The sequence below is a fragment of the Equus asinus genome, chromosome 6 (assembly GCF_041296235.1).
Source record: "Equus asinus isolate D_3611 breed Donkey chromosome 6, EquAss-T2T_v2, whole genome shotgun sequence".
NCBI classification, from domain to species: Eukaryota; Metazoa; Chordata; class Mammalia; order Perissodactyla; family Equidae; genus Equus; species Equus asinus.
This window is the reverse complement of record NC_091795.1, coordinates 43476094-43497123: the sequence shown is the minus strand read 5'-3', so window position 1 is coordinate 43497123 and position 21030 is coordinate 43476094. Positions and strand designations below refer to the sequence as shown.

The window sequence follows — 21030 nt, the reverse complement described above, 5'->3', positions numbered from 1 at the left end:
CATCCTAAATGCAATTTGAAGCAAACAAAGCCTTTCACGCACTGGAGTGTCATGATCAGATTTACATGTTTAAAAGATTCCTTGGGCTTTTGATTCTGGTAAAAGCGTTTGCAGCCTGGTTCTGGATCTTTTCACTTCTCCTTCTGGAAACCACTAGAGAGCAACAAAGAAAATATATGACCACTCACCTCCACAAACAGTATCTTGAGTGAAACTAGGGAGGCACAGAAAACTTAAAAATTCCACATTGAGTGAAAGGGTGGGACTGGAGGGGAGGCCAACAGAGTGCAGTTGGGGAAGAACAGAGGGTGAGGAGGGGATGGTGGTGGCAGATCGCAGAAATCACCATCAAATATTCACATTCAATATTCACTCTGAGAACACAGCCAAACCCTGAGTGGAGCCTGCTGTGAGAGGACCTGAACAACTGTGTGAGCACTGGGGGAGGCAGGGAAGGAAGGTGTGAGAAGTGACTAGGAGGTCCAGAGGTGACATCTTTCAGAAAGCAAGTTAGAGGATCTTCTTCTTCTTCTTTTTTTTTTTTGAGGAAGATTAGCCCTGAGCTAACTACTGCCAGTCCTCCTCTTTTTTTTTGCTGAGCAAGCCTGGCCCTGAGCTAACATCCGTGCCCATCTTCCTCTACTTTATATGTGGGACGCCTGTCACAGCATGGCGTGCCAAGTGGTGCCATGTCCACACCCGGGATCCAAACTGGCGAATCTCAGGCTGCCAAGAAGCAGAATATACTTAACCGCTGTGCCACCAGGCCGTCCCCGAGGATCTTCTCGAAAGACAGGGACAAGATCCCTTAATGAACAGAGTAAAGAACCAAGGGAGCTCAGAGCTGGCACAGAATCCCTTCTGAACAAAGTCACATTCCAAGAGAGAGAACTCATGCTATACTTCTAAGTAGAGTATTCACTGTAGCCAGAGAGATGAGAAACCTGGAGAGAGTCCCTCCCCTTCATCCTCCTGCTGGTACTTGGTCTAGCAAAATCCAACTGTTTCAAATATAAACAAACAGAAAGGAATAAGCATGGCATTTGTACAATAACACTCTAAAAATAGGAGTAGCAAAACTTACCTAGAGTTTCCCTGGAGAAAACTCCCAAGGAAAATGTTTCCACAAAGCAACTGAAAATAATAAACCAAGATTCCAACAAGAATTTTTAAAATCTAATGCAGCTGAGAAATACAAGAATTCAGGGAAGAGATGTCCCTGAAGTGAAACTGGTAGAACTTAGGACACAGAAAAAGACAAAACCATCTCAGAAATGAAGACTAAATTAAAAGGATCACAAGCAAGTCTGGATACCACAGGGAAGTATGATAATGGAGAGAGTTCAGAAATGAGAAAAGTAAAAAAAAATAAAAATAAAAGGAATTAAGAACAAATCATAGAAACAGATGATAGGCAGAGAAGATCCCACATACAACTGGAGTTGCCAAAGAAAACCGAAATGGACATAGCACAAATATTTATGGATATAATTCAGGAAAACTTCTCTAATATTAGTTTAGTGCATGCACTTCTCAAGAAGGAACTTTTTCTTCCTCATGCAATGCTTCTCCTGACAATTGCCCCTTTTCATTTGCCTGATTTTCTTCCAGCTTTTAAGTCTTCTCACATCCTCTACAGCTCTGTAAAATGTCTCCTCACACAATTATCTGCATGGCCCAACCTGTCAGATAATCAGGTCTAGCCCTCGGACCATCAGTCTGCCTGGCTGCCGGGTCACTTCACAGCTCTTATCCTGGGACTTCCCTTTATCTCATTCCTGTTTTGGATCCCGTTTCTAGACACTACATCATATTTTTTCTTGATTTACTCTTGTTTTGATGGAGTATATCCAGGAGCTGAGAACCAGTGAAAGGAAGAAAATCTTTTGAGAACTTGCATGTCTAAAAATGCCTTTATTCTGCTGCCATACATGACAGTACAGCTGGATATACAATTCCAACTTCTGAGGACAGTATTCCATCGACCCCTGGTTTCCAATGTTGCTACTATTATTCTCAATCCTTTTGCTAGCTGGTAAATTTTAGAATATTCTTATGTCTAGTGTCCTAAAATTTCATGGTGGTATGCCTTCGTATGGGTCTTTTATATTTATTGTGCTAATTCACTAACAGCCTTTTTTCTTATTCTTTTTTACGTAACGTGTTTTTTTTAAAGATTGGCACCTGAACTAACATCTGTTGCCAATCTTTTTTTTCTCTCTCTCTTTCTTCTCCCCAAAGCCCTCCAGTACATAGCTGTATATTCTAGTTGTAGGTCCTTCTGGTTCTGCTATGTGGGACATTACCTGAGCATGGCTTGATGAGCAGTGCCAGGTCCACGCCCAGGATCTGAACTGGTAAAACTCTGGGGCCTGGAAGTGGAGCACGCGAACCCAACCACTCCACCATGGGGCCAGCCCCACTAACAACCTTTTGTCAATCTTTTTTTTTTTTTAAAGATTGTATTTTTTCCTTTTTCTCCCCAAAGCCCCCCGGTACATAGTTGTATATTCTTAGTTGTGGGTCCTTCTAGTTGTGGTATGTGGGACGCTGCCTCAGCATGGTTTGATGAGCAGTGCCATGTCCACGCCCAGGATTCGAACCAATGAAACACTGGGCCACCTGCAGCAGAGCGCTCGAACTTAACCACTCGGCCACGGGGCCAGCCCCTTTTGTCAATCTTAAGACTCATCATTTCATCAGGGGAATTTTATTTTCTAATAAATTCTATCCTCCCCTATTTTCTCACTTCTCTTCCTGGAATTACTGTTGATTATATATTAAACCTCCAGAATTGATAGGTATTTCTTCCCCTTCACTTTTGATTCTGTTCTAGAACATTTCCTTCTTTTAATATTCTCATTATACTCATATTTTAATTTCTTGTTACGACATTTTAGTCGTATCCTGTTCTAGTTTCTTAAATACAAGTATCTTCTTTTATCTGAGGATATTATAGTTCTTGGAATTTTTCTAATTCTTGAGAGTTGCTTTTTGTTTGGATCTACCTTTCACAAAGTTTTCCTCAATTTCTGCTGGTCTTTGGCCATCTTTATTTAAAAGGGAAGCACTACAAACCTGTCTGGAGGATTGGAGTATGGGGGCAGGGCTTACTGACTGGCACACTCCACTGTAGGGGGATTGGTTGCCAGGTGGCTTTTTGGTGGGGACCCTCAAATGTCAGCATTGGTCTTTCCTCTCAAGAGTTTAGTTTTCCACAGAAGGATCCTCCACATCCTGCCTGGTGTCTCTAAGTGTGGCTCTTGGTATCCTAGAACTGAACAAGGATAAGGAGCTAGAGATCTCATTTATCCAGTATGTAAAATTGTGCTTAATCGCTATTTTCTGTACAGCATCTCAACCTAGCCTAGTAACCCTGAGTCATACATCTATTTTTTCCTTTTTTAGTTGAATTACTATGAAAGTAATTTCAGCCTCCAACCTTAGAGGCCATAGTGTAAATGCTATTTAATTGAGACATATTCACATATATTTTATTAAAGCTCTTAAAATTTGTTGTTTTTGGAGGTATGTTCTTCAAGTTCTAAACACAGCAATCAACATGTAGTGACTGGAAAAAATGTAATGATCCCCTACAAAAATGATTTGTTTTTATAAATCATCACTCTTTCATTGAAAGGATTTGCTTTTTATTTCCTATAAACACATTTTATTTTTCCAACTCAACTGTAACCTCAAGGGCACCCTAACTCTCTTTGTATAATCAATCTAGTCCTTATCAACTGCCTTCTCAAATGCAACACAACTCTAACACACAAAAAGGAAGATGAGCAAGCACAGGGACAAAACACAAGAACAGAACACTAGGATGTGAATCTTATTTTCAACAGGGAGAGCATATCAACAAGGAAAATGAGATCCTGGTTTCAAAATGAGTTAAATCTGCAGAATGCCAATTATTTGTGCTATTAAACAGTAACCAAGTACAAACCATGGTTTCTGAAATGAGATTTCTCTTTTAAAAATCTAACAAATATCTGGGTGAACATAACAATATGGCTAGGTCAAAAAGAAAAAAAAATCTCTCACACACAATAATAACTGCAAGAAGATCTCACAGGTTATAGAAAACATAAATGAACTTTAATATCGAAACAGTCAGGGCAAAGAATACTGGATTAATGACCCATTAAGTGTGAATCACTTCAGGTTCTTTACAGTACCAGATATTTTTAAAGTAAAATCTGAATGCATACTGAAGAGAATGAAACCGTTTTTAAACTTTAATTTCGTACTTGATGCTAATACCAGCATGATTTTTTAGACTGAAAAATCTTTATATGATTTGTTTTAACACTAAGAGTGAGATTTAAACCAAAGTTAGCAATGTTCCTGAAATGTGAATTTGTTCAGTAGTAACCTTTTCATCTGGGTAATATACCACTTTCTTCTCAAAAAAGTAGTCAATGTACATTTTAAGATTTGTACAATAAGAAAATATACTGGCTAATAAAAAGTGTTACTGTTATTATTATTTGAGAGTCTAGATGAAAGAAAAACTGCATTTTTGCTTAAATTATTTATGCCCAAATAATTTACCCTGCAGTCCACAGATGTATAGGAAATAAAATCTTTTTGAATAAGAGAAAAATAATGAGGGTCCTAAAATAGAAACATAATCCAGAAGAATCTAAAAACAGCTTCCTGATATTTTCTCTTTTGAGTATTTCATTTAAGCTGCTTTAGGTTGCATGCCCTGATCTGTAGAAGTTAACAAGGAAATAAAATTTCCAAGTATTTAAAAAATTTACTCATTTTCCATAAAGCAACTTTTAATCTATCAACACTTAAAAATACACAGTGACTTAATGAAACATCAGTACAACTGCATAGAATTGAGCTCCAGAGAATTATACACTTATGAGCTGTCTTTCCTGGGCTCTGGTTTACAAGAGTATTGGCTTAGAGACCAGCTTAGAGTCATTTGCTCCTACCTAGAAGGTACAGGCCAGGAAACTTAAAGATTTCACAGGCCTTTTCTGTTTCTAAATAAAATGCTAGGAGCTCTCTGAAGGTCTTAAAAACAACCAACCAGCCGAATATGTATACTGGGGACCATTCCCCTTTGTGAGTCAAGGAAGAACGGAGTTTATGACTTTCACTGAAAACAAAACAAAATCTCCCACAATTCTTCTAAGAGACTCTGAAATGTACTAGAAATTTCAAAACTAGAACAATGCCATCAAAGATTAAACCTCTTAATGCTCGGAGCCACCCCAAAATAATAAAATTGGGAACTCCAGGAAAACAGGTACCAAAAGAATCAAAATAACAATTGCACTGAGGATTCTCCTCTTTGAAGGCTGTTTAAGGAGGTAGGATTTTAAGGGTTTTTTTTGTTTATCTTTTGGCCTCTGAACATTTAAAAAATGCTTTGCCCGGCTGGTCCTTCAGGCTAATTTTGGAGTTCACAACGAACCCCAAGCCTGACATAAGGATATTCTACAGTTTCACAGCTATCATTTGTACATTAAGTTGATTTACTCTTTTTGAGTAAATATAACTAGAAAATGGCAAATTAATATATTCTTTACATACAACTTTGTGTCTTAAAATTCTTGAAAAACAAGAGCAGATGACTTTGTATTCAAAGACTACCAAAGTGTGTATTTGATATTCACATGCAAACAACTTAAAACTTTATAAATCTCCTGTCAACTCTGCATGATGCCTTTAAGAAGAAAATGACATACAAAGTTTGCTAACTGTGCAAAATATTAAATTGCTAAGACATTTTACATAATGAAATAATACATGTAAATGTAGAAGCTGACACATGAAATTAACACAGGTTCAAAAGAACTTATCACATTTCAGAGATTTTCTTTAGTAACAAGTTTTTGTTTTTATATTTCCTGGTACACAGCAAAGTTTATCACAGAAGATAAAAATCCTTTTAAACAAATCCAACAGGGAATTCTTGAGGCACCTTCTCATATAAAACACAAGATGAATGCAATTATCAATCCATCTGAGAAAAGTTTTCAATCTACGTGAACATCATTTTTTTCATTTATTTTACACAACTTTAATAAGGCAAGACAAATTTGTGAAAAAAATGTAGATACAAAAATGATGTAAACTAATAATTTATATTTAAAAACCCCAAAGGGAAAACAGTGAAGATGGGACAGTTCAAACAATGCCTTTTTTTAAAAAAACCTAAAACAGAATTGTGCACAAGCTGAAGATTACAAAGAACTTCTAGACTCTGCACAGTTTTGGTTGTTGGTTTGTTTTTTTTTTACATCTTTATATTACATGTTTTAAATCATATCAGGAATGCAAACTAGAACTGCACACTACCTTAGTGGAAAAAAGTTCAACATTGTGCAATTTTCTGCCTCTTAATTTAAAAAAAGTGGCAGCAATCCCTGCATTTGTATTTGAAACAAGGATCTGAGAAACTTTATCAAAAAAGGTAATGAAGGCAAAAATTGGCAGACATCCAGCATCTTGTTTCTTTTTAAAACAACGTGGATGATAAGTAATTTCATGATTAAAAAATGAATCTTTTAAATAAATACATTGTATCTGACATTTGCACTGACTGATTTGATAAATCTTTAAGTAAACAACGGCTTTACTACACTCCCTGTAGCCTCAAGCCACTGGCTTTAGATTCTGAAGTCCTTTTTCACTGGGTTTCATACCCTGCCACTCGATACCCTGCAGGCTGATTAGGCAACATGCTGCCATTTTGTCCTGGAGGTGGCTGCACTCCGTAATTTGGTCCCATCCATGGTGCAGAAGACTGTGTCTGACTGGTAGAGAATGTCAAAGAAGCAGAGGGCAGGGGAAATTCACTGATTAAAATAAAACGTAATGCGAAGAACAAATAACACATACATATGGGAGATATTCTTTTTCTTAAGCTCAAATGTAACAATAATTGTTATGCCAGGGAAAGCAAAGGCAAAAGTTTTTTCTCTTAAAAATTAGTATCCTCATGAGGCTTAGTTTGGGCAGTTTAATTTTGTTAGTTTAATTACAGCTAAGGAAATACCCTTAACCTGTAAACATTTATCCCCTTTGACTCAGAAAAAACTTCTCTCTCATCTCAAAAAGAAAACTGTCCATTTGGGTTGGACACATGTTGAACAACCCACTACCTGAAAGAAACTGGATCATTTGGTATGATAAGGACTAGCATTTATATTACTCAAAGAAGAAATCAAAACAATCATCAGCACACGTAAGCTCATAAAGTTTTTTCAACATTACAAATACAAGATTCTTTTTAATAAAAACTGCAAAGTATTTTAATTTCCAGCTTATTTTTAGAAATTTAAGTAAAACTGCATTAATTTAGGGTATATAAAGAAGCTTCCATATAACAATGTATGAACAAACTCTTTTGCGCAGAAAAAAGTGTAATGAATAAAACAACTAGCAGTGAAATAACTGTATCGAAGAATGGCTAGGTGACCATTATCAAGTAAAAAGCTTAACAATGATCAAGCTCTTATTTTCTTACTTAAATATTAGTTAATTCATTACCAAGCATTACCAAAATTCTTCTAATGCTGGTTATATCTCAGGGCAACATATTTCTAGGCAAATCTTTAAAGAGATATACTTAAAACTATAAATGCCTTAAACAAGACAGCGACATTACCTACGGACTACTTAAAATCTCCTCCCAAGTTCTTGACATTTTCAAAGGCTAATAACAAAGGAAAAGAGCAAATGTGCTTACTTAAATCCCTGTTGGTTCCACGCCTGGCCATACATTCCATATGCAGGTACTTGCCAACCATTAGGCATATACTGGCCAATTTGTTGTGCATTTCCATACCACTGGCCCCACTGGCCATAAGCTTGTGGATATCCAATTTGATTCTGCTATTAAGTAAAATTATAACAGATCATTTACTATTATTTGAAGTTAAATGTACATATACAGTCCTAATATATGACAAATACAGAGCCATAACACACAGGGCCATCATTACAATTAAAATGAAAGATAAACAAGAGTTTAGAAAGTGACTGCTAAAAAAAAAAAGTGAGGTTATATTGCTGTAAGTCTATGTGATGCCCTGAATGGCATACTCTTTGTAAGGTAGGCAGGAGGTAATACCCCAGTAATAAATATTAAACTCAGTATAACGTTTAAGTGTTTTGTAAACTATCTACATGACTGTTTCCTTTAGATAGGGAAGATACAAAGATTACTTATCCCTATATTCAGTTTACTTAAGAAACATATATAGAGTCACGACTGTATGTCGACATTCTGGTCAACGATGGACCGCATGTACAATGGTGGTCCCATAATATTAGTACCATATAGTGTAGGTGTTTAGCAGGCTATACTATCTAGGTTTGTGTAAGTACACTCTATTATGTTCCCACAACAATGAAATTGTCTCCATTTCTCAAAATGTATCCCTGTCGTTAAGCATCAAATAACTGTAGCTTAGGATTTTCTTACTCCTATCTTGGTGCTCCATTTACAATTTCCTCATAGACATCTTTGTGGGATCAAGTTTGAACCACTAAAGCTGCCTGGAAAAACAAAAACAGCAAAATCTGGAAGAAAATGCCAAGGCTCTCTATACACTTATAGCTTTATTTTTGTTTCAATTGAGTCAAGCATGCTTGTGAGTTCTCCAAATAGTATGTGAATAAAGCTACCAAGTATTAAGAAAAAATTTAATACCCTGTTAGGTTTGTCGGAGCATTTTAAAATCCACTTTGTGAGCATGAGTCAACTGAGGCAGTCACATTCATCATGTCACCACTGTAATCCATGAACCAGCACTCTGGAACTATAATACATGTAGGAAGAGCCCTTATATACTCCCATTTAAGCTAGAAACTTATTAACAAGGATTATCAACAATTTCATTTTAAAATAACCTTATTATTAGCCCAGAAATTACTCTGAAAAGTCTCTCACCTGTTGCACGGGATTTATCATATCAAGAGTTTCTTTGCCCCAATAGCATTTCACAACATGACCTTCAATGGTAGTTCCATTAACAGAGACAATTGCATGTGCTGCACTTTCATGGGAATTGAACCTATTGAAAACAATATTAAGAATCACCCATATAAATTATTTAAAATACTTATGAATAAAACCTATTTTTAAAAATCAAGCTGAGCCTAAGTTAAAACAGGCAGTTCAAATAAAAGAATCAAGAAAATGGCATATTTTCATTGCTATTTGTTTCTCAAAGATCTTGTAGTTAGGCAGAAACTTCTTTTAATAGAACGTGTTTTATTGGCCTTGTTGGAAGCAGGGAGCTATTAAAAAACAGTGGCAAATAGGCTAAATACTGGAGAAAATTTCTATTTCTTTATAACCAAGGTACATTGTTAAGAAAACCACTAAGTTAAATGTTCAAAAATGACTTTGGGGGAAAAAGTTTTTTTTTAAAAAAACCCACTCATACCGAACAAATGAATATCCTTTATCTGGAAAGACTCGAATTTCCATTATTTGTCCAAATGGCGAAAAAGTCTGACGCATTAGTTGTTCTGTTAGACAGAAAACAAAAACAAACCACACTAAGTTACATTAAAATCTCACAAATATCAAGCTTTTCAGGTCAAAAATTCATCTCAAGATGCCACACAAATAAAGCTCCCATACCTGTTAGCCCGGAAGTGACACCTCCACAGTACACAGTACAGTTGCTTGGACTAGACTGATTTACGACCTCATCATATGATAGCTGTTTGGTGTTTGCTGGGGAAGGAAAGTTTTATATTTTTAATTCATTACATAAAATGTTCAGAAAGAGAAAAGCAGCATTAACTACACTACTGCAATGGTAATATTTACCTTGTTATATATATTACATTTGAGAATTAAACCTCCCCCAAGAACGTCTAAAAAATTACTCAGTATTTTCTATTTAACAGGAGACTTGACATTAGAGATATCATCAGTTATTATTTATAATTACAAAAATGAAAACTAAGTACATTTTTGAACAGTAGTCTTGATTTGCTTCTCATCTATTTCTGCAATAAGTCTCCGGGGAACAGCTCTAACATTTAAAATCTAGCGTATTTTCCTCCAAAATTCCACATTTCCTTTTCTTCTCCAATACACCTACACTCATATGTACTCTTTGGAGCTGGAGGCTTTCGGGTTGCCCAGTTAGTTCTGATTTGTCTTCCACCAAGCCACTGGCCACCCATCTGCTGAATGGCGTTTTCGGCATCCTGTTCCGTACAACATTAGAAATGACAAAGAAGCCACTATTAGTTGATGTTAAACAACTGTTAGCAGTAGAGAAAACTCATGGTTGCATTTCACAAATGTTTTTTGAATGAAAATGCTTTATGACATACACAGTATAATAGTTTTCCTAAAATGCAAGAGTGCTTTTAAATTATCTTCCTTTTATTTGCATAGCAGACTTTGGGAATGTTAATCACCTGAAAAAGTCCAGAGCCCAAAAGCCCTTAGGAGGTGGCAATTATAAAGTTCATGCAACAACTCAGACTATTATGGAGGAAATCTCCCCTTAGACAATCCAACAAGCTTATTATAGACAGTATTTGGTTTCTCATTCACCCATCAAGTAAACATTGAACAGCTATCATGTTCTAGGCAGCAGGTTAAGTACTAGGGATATGCTGCTGAATGAAGCAGACGTGGTCTCTGCTGCGATGGAGCTTACATTCTTTTAGGCGGACAAATAAAGTAATTACAAATTGTGGTAAATGTCATGACAGAAGCAAAAGACTGAGATAAAGAATATGGGCATGGGAATCTATTTTAGACAGCCTGATTAGGGAAGGTCTCTCTGAAATGACATGTTAGCTGAAATCAAGAGGAAGAGGAACAAGCCAAGTCAAAACACTGAGGAAGAGGGGTAGCCCAGTGGCGTAGTGGTTAAGTTCTCACACTCCGCTTCGGTAGCCTGGGGTTTGACGGTTTGGATCCTGGGTGCAGACCTAGCACCACTCCTCAAGCCATGCTGAGGCGGCGTCCCACATAGAAGAACTTGAAGGACCTACAACTCGGATATACAACTATGCACTGGGGATTTAGGGAGAAAAAAAAAGAGGAAGATTGGCAATAGATGTTAGCTCAGGGCCAATCTTCCTCACTAAAAAACATAAAAAAGAAAATCCTTAACTGTTGAGTTAGAAATAGTGCTTATCACCACCAGGGAGAAGCCAAAAACAAACACACACTGAGGAAGAAAGCCCTAGTAGAGGTAAAGGCAGTGCAAAGTATGTGAAGGCAGGAGTTTGATTTGCATCTGAAAGCCTGTGACAGACAACTACTTTCAGTGGAATCGGCCAAGCAAGAGGGAAGGATGCCAGAGGAAAAAAACTGACAGGTTTTAAGTAAGAGCTTGTCATAATCTAATCTATGTTTTAAGGCCATTCTTAGTGCTACAATAGTTTAGAGACGGGTAGTAAAAAGAAAAAGACACTTTGAGACTAATGCAATATCCAGATTTAAAAACATGTTGGTGGCCAGGACTAGGGCAGTAGCAGTAATCTAAAAGAAGATCAACAGAAGGGTGGGGGGGCGCACAGTTAAGTAAAAGGGGAGGAATCAAAGATAACTCCTAGGTTCCTGCTTGGGCGGCAGGGAGGGTAGTGCTAGCATTTATTGAAATGAGAAGCCTGGGAGGAAAGAATGGAACAGGTCTGAGGAAGAAACAAAGAGCTCCATGTAAGACACTTGAAGTTTGAGATGACTGTAAAACATTTAAATTATGATCATTGTTAGTAAGTGTGGAGCACAGAGAAGTAACCTGAACTGGATATAAAATTCAGACTCATGAAGAAAGACTACAGAGAGAAAAGAAAGCATCCTGGGACAGAGCCTGAAAAACAGCAAAATCTAAATATTGGGTAAAGGAAAAGCCACTAGCTAAGGTGACTAAGAAGGAGTAGCCAGTGATGAAGGAAGAAATGCACAAAAATGTACTGTCATGGAGCCAAGGAATCAGAAATCAAGAGGTGAACTTGAAAAAAGTAGTGTTGGTAGAAAGGGAGAATAAAAGCCAGCCTGGAGCGGCCTGAACAGTAAATGGCGTGCAGCTTTGGTTTGCATGTGTCAAATGTGGGCTCAACCTAGCACAAAAGAACAGGCAAATTCAAGGCTAAAAGCCGTTCCTGAGACACACAAAAAGCAAATGCATATTCTTAAAAAGAAACAAACACTGTTTACCACACAAACCAGTTTGAACTCCATGAGATGTTTAACTACTGTTGTGATTGAACTGTGTCCTTAAATTGATATTAAGTCCTAACTATTCACCACCCCCCAACTGTGAATGTTACCTTATTTGGAAGGAGGGTCTTCGCAGATCTACTAGTTAAGATGAGGTCATACTGGATTAGGGTGGGCCCTAAAACTATGACTGATGTCCTTCTAAGAAGGGGAGAAGCTGACGGATGTGAACACACAGAGGGAAGAAGGCCATGTGAAGATGAAGGCAAAGACTGGAATGATGCAGCCACAAGCCAAGGATGCCAAGGATTGCAGGCAACCACCAAAAGCTAAGAAGAAGGCAGGAAGGATTCTTCCACAGAGCCTTCGGAGGGAGCACAGCCATGATGACACCTTGACTTTGGACTTCCAGCCTCCAGAACTTTGAGAGAATTTTTGTTCCTTTAAGTCGTTCAGCTTATGGTACTTTGATACAGCAGCCCTAAGAAACGAATACAACTACTTGCTCACAAAAGAGGGAAAAAATTTTTATAGGGTGTGTTGTGCGTGTGTGTGGGGGGGGGATAGTGAATGGGAGATGAAGAAGTGGAAGCATATGCAAACAACTCTTCCGAGAAGTTTGATTTTGAATTATACCAAAGAAATGGGGATACAGGTCAAGGGATATGGGGTCAAGTGTGGTTTTAGTTAAGAGATACTAGAACATGTTTTTTGGTTGACGGGAATGATCCAGTGAAGAAGGAAAGACTGATGCCACAGGACAAGAACAAGCACAGCACATATTATACAATTCCATTTATAGAAAATGTTCATAACAGGTACCTCTATATAGACAGAAAGTAGACAACAGTTGCTCAGGGCTGGGGGGAGAGGGTGTAGAAGGAAAAGGATAGTGACTGCTAATGAGTATGTAAGTTTTTTTGGGGGAAGGTGAAAATATTCCCAAATTGTGATGATAGTTGCATAATTTTGTGAATATTCTAAAAACCACTGAACTGTACACTTTAAATTAGTGGGTTTTATGATATGTGAATTATATCTCAATAAAGCTGCTGTAGGAAAAAAGGAATAGGCACAGGATCAAAGTCCTTGAAAAGGCGGGAGAGGTGGGATCTCACTCATAAGTGATTTGGCCTTTTTCAGGAAGGACCTTTCCTCAACTGTCACAGGCGGAAGAAGGGGAAGGTGGATGACTTTTATGTAAGTTTGGTGGTTGAAAGCCGAGAGAATTCCTGTATGATAGCTTCTGTTTTCTCAGTGAAGCATAAGGTTGACAGTGTGGGGTGATGATGGAGAAAACAGTGAGAAATATTTGAGGAGACAGGAGGGGGGCATGAAATAGTTATCAAAGAGCAGGAAATCAAACTTACTAGAGAAACAAAGGTTTGCAAAGATAGTACCATGTACTCATCTAACTGTGTGACCATTAAATTAGAAGCAAGACCAGGTGAGTCAGTTTTTCTCTAGCAACATTCAGTTATTTCAGTAGGCACAAAAGCTTTGTTCAACCAGCACTGGGGCTTGCCTAGCATGCACAACACGGGAAAAGAGGCAAAGGAGTTGGGGGTGGTTGCAATCAAGGCTGTGGCACTTGATAACACCAGAGAGTGCCTGCCAATCATGTATCACAAATTTTATAGAAGCTGAAATGTAAATTCAGAAAGAATATATTAAATCACTTACTCAAAGTTATACCTATCTGATGGTTGTCAGGATTCAAATCCATCTGGCTGACTCCAGAGGCCACATACAGACATCCTTTGCTATATGACTCTATTTCATACTAAATATGCATTAAATGGCGATTTTTATACAGCGGGGACCTATACTCAACAATCTTAAATGGAAAAAATGAGTTCATGGCCCACCCAAAGCCCCAAACCTATTTCCCCAAATAGCACAAAACACTAAAATCCTATATATCAATCCTCTAATGAACTCACAGTAAATTGTGGCTATCAACCCACTGTATGAAATCACTTTTCTACTTTTCCGAAATATTATGTTGTGATAAACAGTAAAGCTTTCAGAATCAACTCTACTTTTATAGTTTTTTTTTTTTATTTTTTTCCCTTTTTCTCCCCAAAGCGCCCTGGTACATAGTTGTATATATTTTTAGTTGTGGGTCCTTCTAGTTGTGGCATGTGGGATGCCGCCTCAGCGTGGCTTGATGAGCGGTGCCATGTCCGCGCCCAGGATTCAAACTGGTGAAACTCTGGGCCGCCAAAGCGGAGCGCTCAAACTTAACCACTCGGCCACAGGGCCAGCCTCTACTTTTAGTCTTTATTTTCTCATCTCACAGAAAAAAAAAAATAAAAGCTTACAACTGGTAGATGGGACACATACATGAGAGAACTTTTATCTTTTCACCTCTCAATATGTTTTACCATTTCCAACTTTTCTTCTAATTTATGTGTTTTTCCTGACCTCTTAGGCTTGTCCACTTTCTTCACCAGTTTTTCTATTTCCTAGAAGACGTCTTCACTTGCCGAGAGGAATGATAGCTATACTGTTTAACACATTTAAACAATCCGATTGCAAGATACGATGTTACTGTGCGAACAGGTGAGATACAATTGCAATATGTTCTGGTTCTCTTGCCTGAACTTGAAAGCCACGTGAACAGATTTCACAGATTTTTGGGGCAGATTTTTTATTTGGAAAGTAAATTTTGGGCAAAATGGTTGCAAGCTGTTATAGCAGGTATCTGGATAGTAAGAGCTCATAGTGAAGAATAACCAGACATTAGTTCTAATGTAAGCAGACAAAGGAACTAGAAAAAAAAAAGTTTTGGTATTATTTGGCATAATTGCAAACAAATGCACCTTTAAAAAACCCTAGAAGGAACTGGCATAAGAAGTGACGCTCATAAATTTGACCTAAAGTCGTCAAGAAATGACATAATATCTATTTCAAATACTCCAATAACTAAAGAAAAGCCTTTCTAAAATACATTTCATATTATCAGAAACTTTTAATGGCTCATTCTAATGCACTCTTACACAGACAAGTATAGTGTTTCTGTACTTATCATTGGCAAAGTCATAACATAGAGGCAATACAATAAAATCCAAGGTTAATGAAATCTTAGTGTATACTCCAAGATTAGTATATATAAATTCTCCCACTATTCACCCCTATATTTTTGAAGATTTTATTTTTTCCCTTTTTCTCCCCAAAGCCCCCCAGTACATAGTTATATATTCTTAGTTGTGGGTCCTTCTAGTTGTGGCATGTGGGACGCTGCCTCAGCATGGCTCGATGAGCAGTGCCATGTCCACGCCCAGGATTCAAACCGATGAAACCCTGGGCCGCCTGCAGTGGAGCATTCGAACTTAACCACTCGGCCACGGGGCCAGCCCACCCCTATATTTTTGGAAGTGTGACATCTATGCATTTAACTGTTTTGAACATTGAGTTATTACACTAAAAAAGTTTATTATTTATTTGAATTTGTAATATATTTACAAGGTTCAAACTTCAAACAGTACAACATAGCAAGAAGCTTCCTGTCCTGCCCCCCATCTGCCTGTCTCATTGCCTACCCTTAATTGCAGGAGACCCTGCAACAAGTTTCTTGTTTATCTCTAAAGAGGGAAAAGAACACAAATACACACGTCACATAAATATACGCACGCTTCTTTCTTACACAAATGAGCTTTTTCATCTAACAATATGCCATGGAAATCCTTCCACAATCAGTACTTACAGAGCTTCCTCATTATTTTTTTTATTTAAACAATGGTACAGTATTACTCTGTATGGAGGACATGTCAAAGATTTTATCCAGTTGTCACACTAAATACGAGCCTTTTCCTTCTTTATATATGCTATTATCACCTCTCATTTGATCAACTGCACTACCCTTCCTCTTCTCTGCAAAAACTAGAAAGTTCAAGCCCATGCAAATTGGTGTTCAGTAAATGTTTGTTAAATGAAAGAAATGATGAAATATTTTCAAATACATTAATATACAGATTTAAAAAACCCCACCCATTGGAACATTGCATTAGCTATTTTTAAATTATCATGGGAATATAAAACAGGGAGATAATGAATTAAATACATGAGATTTTCAATATCTACCTTTTTAAATAATTAAACAATTTCTCCTTTCTATTTTCTGAAAAGATTTTGTCCGTATTTTGCATGCATCAGGTGATAAATAAATGCTGAATAAATGACCAACCAGGAGAAAGAAGATATCCTCTAGTGAGGTTGTTAATTACCAGTGAAATGAATGGTAGATAAAAGATTAATACTTAAAACAAAATGAGTATCTTAGTGCTTTACTCTCAGAGCATTGCACATGCACTTTTTATTGAGCTCACCCATTTGTTGAAAAAGGAGACAAAGCCATATCCCTTAGACTTTCCTGTTGCCATGTCTTTTACCACTCGGGCATCTCTGAAATTAGAAACAATCACAAGTTTAGGTTTGTAAACTCTCCTCTGGATACCAGAAAGAATTTCATACACAACTCATTTTCATGTTTCATCTTCATTAAAATGAACCTTTAATGCAAATTCACCTTTTATTCTACAAAATTTATCATGTATTAGCAAATAAGGCTTAATTTTATAAACATGCAAATCAATAACTTCTTAAATATATATGTATACATTGTACAGAAATTGCCTCCCACTTCAAAAAGTTTTTAAACTTTTAAATATTAAGCATGGTGAAAGCAGCTATTTACGTGAATTACTTAACCTCTTATAGGGTTCACAGGCACATTAGGTGAATGGCTTTCTTTAACCATGCAATTTATAATTTGCTATTTGATACCATATACTACCCTAATCATTAAAAAAATAAATAGAAAACTGGAAACTAAAAGAATAAAAAAGTTGTATATTCCCTGAATTAATTAAATTATTCCATTTTCTCAGATCAATTCAGACCCCCCTTTTGGACTATGGGTAAATTTCGAGAACTTGACATTTTCAGAAATGCTAAATCATTGAAGAAAAATACTAGACACACATTTTAGTTTTAAACTATATAAGAAAAGATTTTATACTGAATTTTAAAATAGCAATCATATAAGATTGATTGGAAACTACAAGATATAAAAGCAAAATTTTTAAAAGTCAGAAAGTAAAAAAGCACGCCAACATTTATCCACTGTGAACCGTAGCTTGTAGTTAGCCAGGGCAATTCTGTCCATTCTTCAGAGATACTCTGCAAAATAACCAGAGCCCTATTATTTGAGATTGAGTCAAAAAAACCCAGCCATGATAGCTAAAACTCCATACCTCAAAAAATTGGACTCAAATTGTGCTTCACAGGCAATCTGCTTTTAAGTTAGCCAGGTATGTCACAATGCTTGTTCTCTCAGGACACATGAACAAAACAGGCACTTTTACAACAAAAACCCAAGTCAGAAAGCCATGCAATATAATTTTATATTAAAGAATACATAAGCATATTTTGATCAATTTAGGAGTGATTTATTAAGTGTTTAGGATCAAAATGACAAAGAAGTGGTGCTAAAGAGGGAAAACAAATGCAGGTTACTTCTCAATATGTAAAAATACTTATTAAATTGTCTGTATGGTACACATGCATTTAATTTGGTAGCTGATTCACTTCTATACCAAAATATGTTAGACTACCCTAAACTCAAGGAACAGGAAGAGTTTAAACTGTATAAAGTGGGGAAAGAAAGTACTTTTTTTTAATACCAAATATTTCAATAGGCCACCATTTACTGCATACCTTCTATAAATCAAGCACTGTCGTAGGATCTCTACAGAGAATATCTATCATGAGAACCTTTTAACATATAGTTACCAACTTATCTCTTTTAACAAAAAAATCAGGAAATGATGCTACCAACTGAAAATGGTTCTTTTAAACTTAGGAAAACAAACTCCTTGAGTAGCCTAAAGTTGACACATTATACATTATCTCAACTGAAAATTATAAAATTTAAAGAAAGGCCTTACCAAAAAAAACAAAAAAAATCAATAATCATGGTTGACCATAAGAAAATCTACAGACTAATTACGCTACCAACGTATTTAACAAAAAGAAATTATTGACCTATTATTAAGAAGTCAAGAAATTGCTAAAATTTGAATGTCATTTAACTTACCCTCATTGTTAAACACTCTTTATCTAATCCCAAACTAAAATTCCCATGTTTTCAGAAAAACTACTTGAATCAAAATCAAAGCATTTAATAAAACAGCTAATCTGTTAAAATTTCAGAAAATTATTTTCTTCTTAAAGTTTCAGGAAATGTTAGCCTTGAAATATACTTAGTTCTTACTTATTTCTGAAAAGATTCTCTAAAGAAGCAGCAGCAAAGATCTAGATCAGGGTTCTTTAATCTTTCCTTAATCCTTTTATGATCCTATCACTACTCTGAAAATAAGATACAACTTAACAAAGATACTCCACACCAAAATGAAAACAAATACAAAATTTTGCATACAGAGACTTATAGAGCCTTTAAGAGGTCAAAGGTTAAGACCTCCAAGTCTAGATATTTGAAAGCAACCTAACCATCATTAAAACCCTAAGACAGACTGAAAGGAACAATTAAGAAATTAGAACTTATTTTTCCTAATCAGTTATCACAGATGATGAAAAACGTCACCTAACAGAAGAATTCATTTATAAACCCTTATCTTGTAACTGCCTTTAAAGTTGACTCCTTACTTATGACCATTCCTTCGTCACTATACATTTTTATCCCCCTACCAATGAACTACAACTCTTCAAATGAAAACTCCCAAAATTCGTCACCAATACTACTAGCATTTACTTTCCAAGTCTCCTCACCTTCTCATCTCTGCTGTTGGTCTGTTCATCAAACCAAACCAAAGCTAGTGTTTCCTTTTACTACTCTTCTAGCTGAAACAATAATAAAGCAACCAGAAACCCTAAAAAATTTCTGTTTTCTAAATTCAACAATTACTTCTAAGAAAGTACTATAATCAACTTACTATTCTTTATTACAGTATGCTTTTAAAAATATTAAAGTTCTTTTATGACAAATACTACCTTGAGTGAGCTATTTACAAAGGGCCTAAAGTGTATGATTAATAACATATGCAAGCAGGACAGTGCTTTACAAAATACTAAAAGGTATCATTATTATTATTATTGTTAACTGTAACAACAACCAAAGGGCAGATACTTGGGAATTAACACTTAATAACTGCTTTTTAGGTTGAATTGTTAAAGTTTCTTTTTGTTAAAATATATTAACACAAAATGCATGGTATCATAGAAGTGCCCAAAGGGTCTAAATTCCTTAGACACAGCACAAGTTTTGTACTAAAGATTATCAGCAAGCTATGAAGACACTTACATAAAAAGCAGTATGTACAATAAAGCAAATTTGTCTCTTAAAAGCTAATGCTAATTAAAAATGGATTTTAAGATAATTGAAGACCAAAGATTTATTTTATCAATGGGAAAACCATCTTTGGCTGTTAACTGCTTGAATAGTCCCTAAACAATGTAATACATTATATTCAAGTGTTAAAAGTAATGTCCAAAATTCACAATAGACTTTCAAATTACTTCTACATAAGATGGTTTCTAATTAAAAGCACTTTAAATTTATCTTCTGTTACTTACGATATTCTTCCAAATGGTGCAAAAGCAGCTTTTATATCTTCAGTTGTAATTTCTGGACTGAGATCACCAACAAAGACATGGAAATGATCTTATAAAGGGAAGGAAGGGGAAGTGAAAAGAAAAATAAAATTTTAGAATTTAAAAAATACTAAAATCTATTCAATAAAGTATTCTTAAAATAACTTACAGATTATAGTAAAGTATAAGTAAAACACTATCCTATATCTATAACAAATCCTATCAATTTTAAACATAATGAATCAAGGTGACAATACAGGTAAGCTTCTCCTAAAGACTGTGATATGCCTAACTGGAAACTGACAGTTATATTTCTACTTACAGCCATTTATTATACTGTTCTAAGAAAATAAACTAATAATATATAAGTTCTGCAAAAAAATTAATGACTTAATTACCATTCTCATAGTAATTATTACATTTATTCAGTTTACCACTATATTAATGCTTTACACATTAAAATAAAAGTGGTATTGTGAGTTATGAAGACTAGACTCGCCTCAGTTAAGACAATTTACTGAAGCTAGCTACATGATATATTTGGTTTAACCATATTTTGTGAAGAACAATCAAAGAAATACCTTGCATTGCAACAGTTTGATGTTAAAGTATTTGACAGTTTTCTCAAAAGCCAACAGTTTTGGTTGCCCAGACATTACACCATTCAGTTTATGTGAATCCATGTGCAAGTGAACTAAGACTGAAGGCAACAGAATGAAAACAGTAATCCCTTCACTTTATATCAGAGCCACTAAAAAAGCATTGGAGAGAAATAATGATCCCATATGTGAAGTTTTTAAAAAAAGACAATGCTCAAAAAAGAAACACTTTAAAAATACAAAATACTTGGATCAACACTTTATAAAATGGACATATATATCAATTTTGACAAAGTATATTTGGAAAGAAAAGTTACCCCCACTTGGCAGGCCTCAAGCAACACACTGGGTTGCCATTTGGGAAACAGTTTCAGGAGCAACTCAAGCAATCAGAAGATCTGGGTATGAAGCACAGATTGTGACCTCAAGGAAGCAGGGTATCTTGCCCTTTAGTTGGTGAAAGTATTTCTAAGGCATCAACTGCTACCAAGGGGGTCAGAGAACTTGAGATAGCACCAAAGTAGTGGACGAGCCACACTTGGTCAACACTGAGAAAAGGGGGAAAATATTGCCAGAGATACAATAGAAATACGACCTCCTCCCTCCCCACTCCCCCCAATATCAAACAAAAAAAAATTC

At 36.0% G+C, this 21030-nt stretch overlaps 1 protein-coding gene across 18 annotated transcripts in view; it reads right to left on the bottom strand.

The window, feature by feature from the left end:
* Window positions 1-3263: 3263 nt before the first annotated feature.
* TIA1 (TIA1 cytotoxic granule associated RNA binding protein) overlaps window positions 3264-21030 on the bottom strand; it is a 32423-nt gene continuing 14656 nt past the window's right edge. For 2 of the 18 annotated variants that reach the window (XM_014836694.3, XM_014836697.3), the window contains 8 exons: window positions 19775-19862; window positions 16510-16585; window positions 10095-10203; window positions 9626-9721; window positions 9426-9510; window positions 8927-9050; window positions 7721-7866; window positions 3264-6785 (listed from right to left, as the gene is read on the bottom strand). In XM_014836694.3, the coding sequence (XP_014692180.1) occupies window positions 6659-6785; window positions 7721-7866; window positions 8927-9050; window positions 9426-9510; window positions 9626-9721; window positions 10095-10203; window positions 16510-16585; window positions 19775-19862 (851 nt within the window). In that variant the 3' untranslated portion in view covers window positions 3264-6658. Of the gene's footprint in view, window positions 6786-7720; window positions 7867-8667; window positions 8796-8926; window positions 9051-9425; window positions 9511-9625; window positions 9722-9960; window positions 10204-16509; window positions 16586-17244; window positions 17363-17436; window positions 17541-19774; window positions 19863-20373; window positions 20493-21030 lie in introns of those variants that run through there. The other 16 variants (XM_014836695.3, XM_044772629.2, XR_011503941.1 and 13 more) reach the window with 14 other exon arrangements.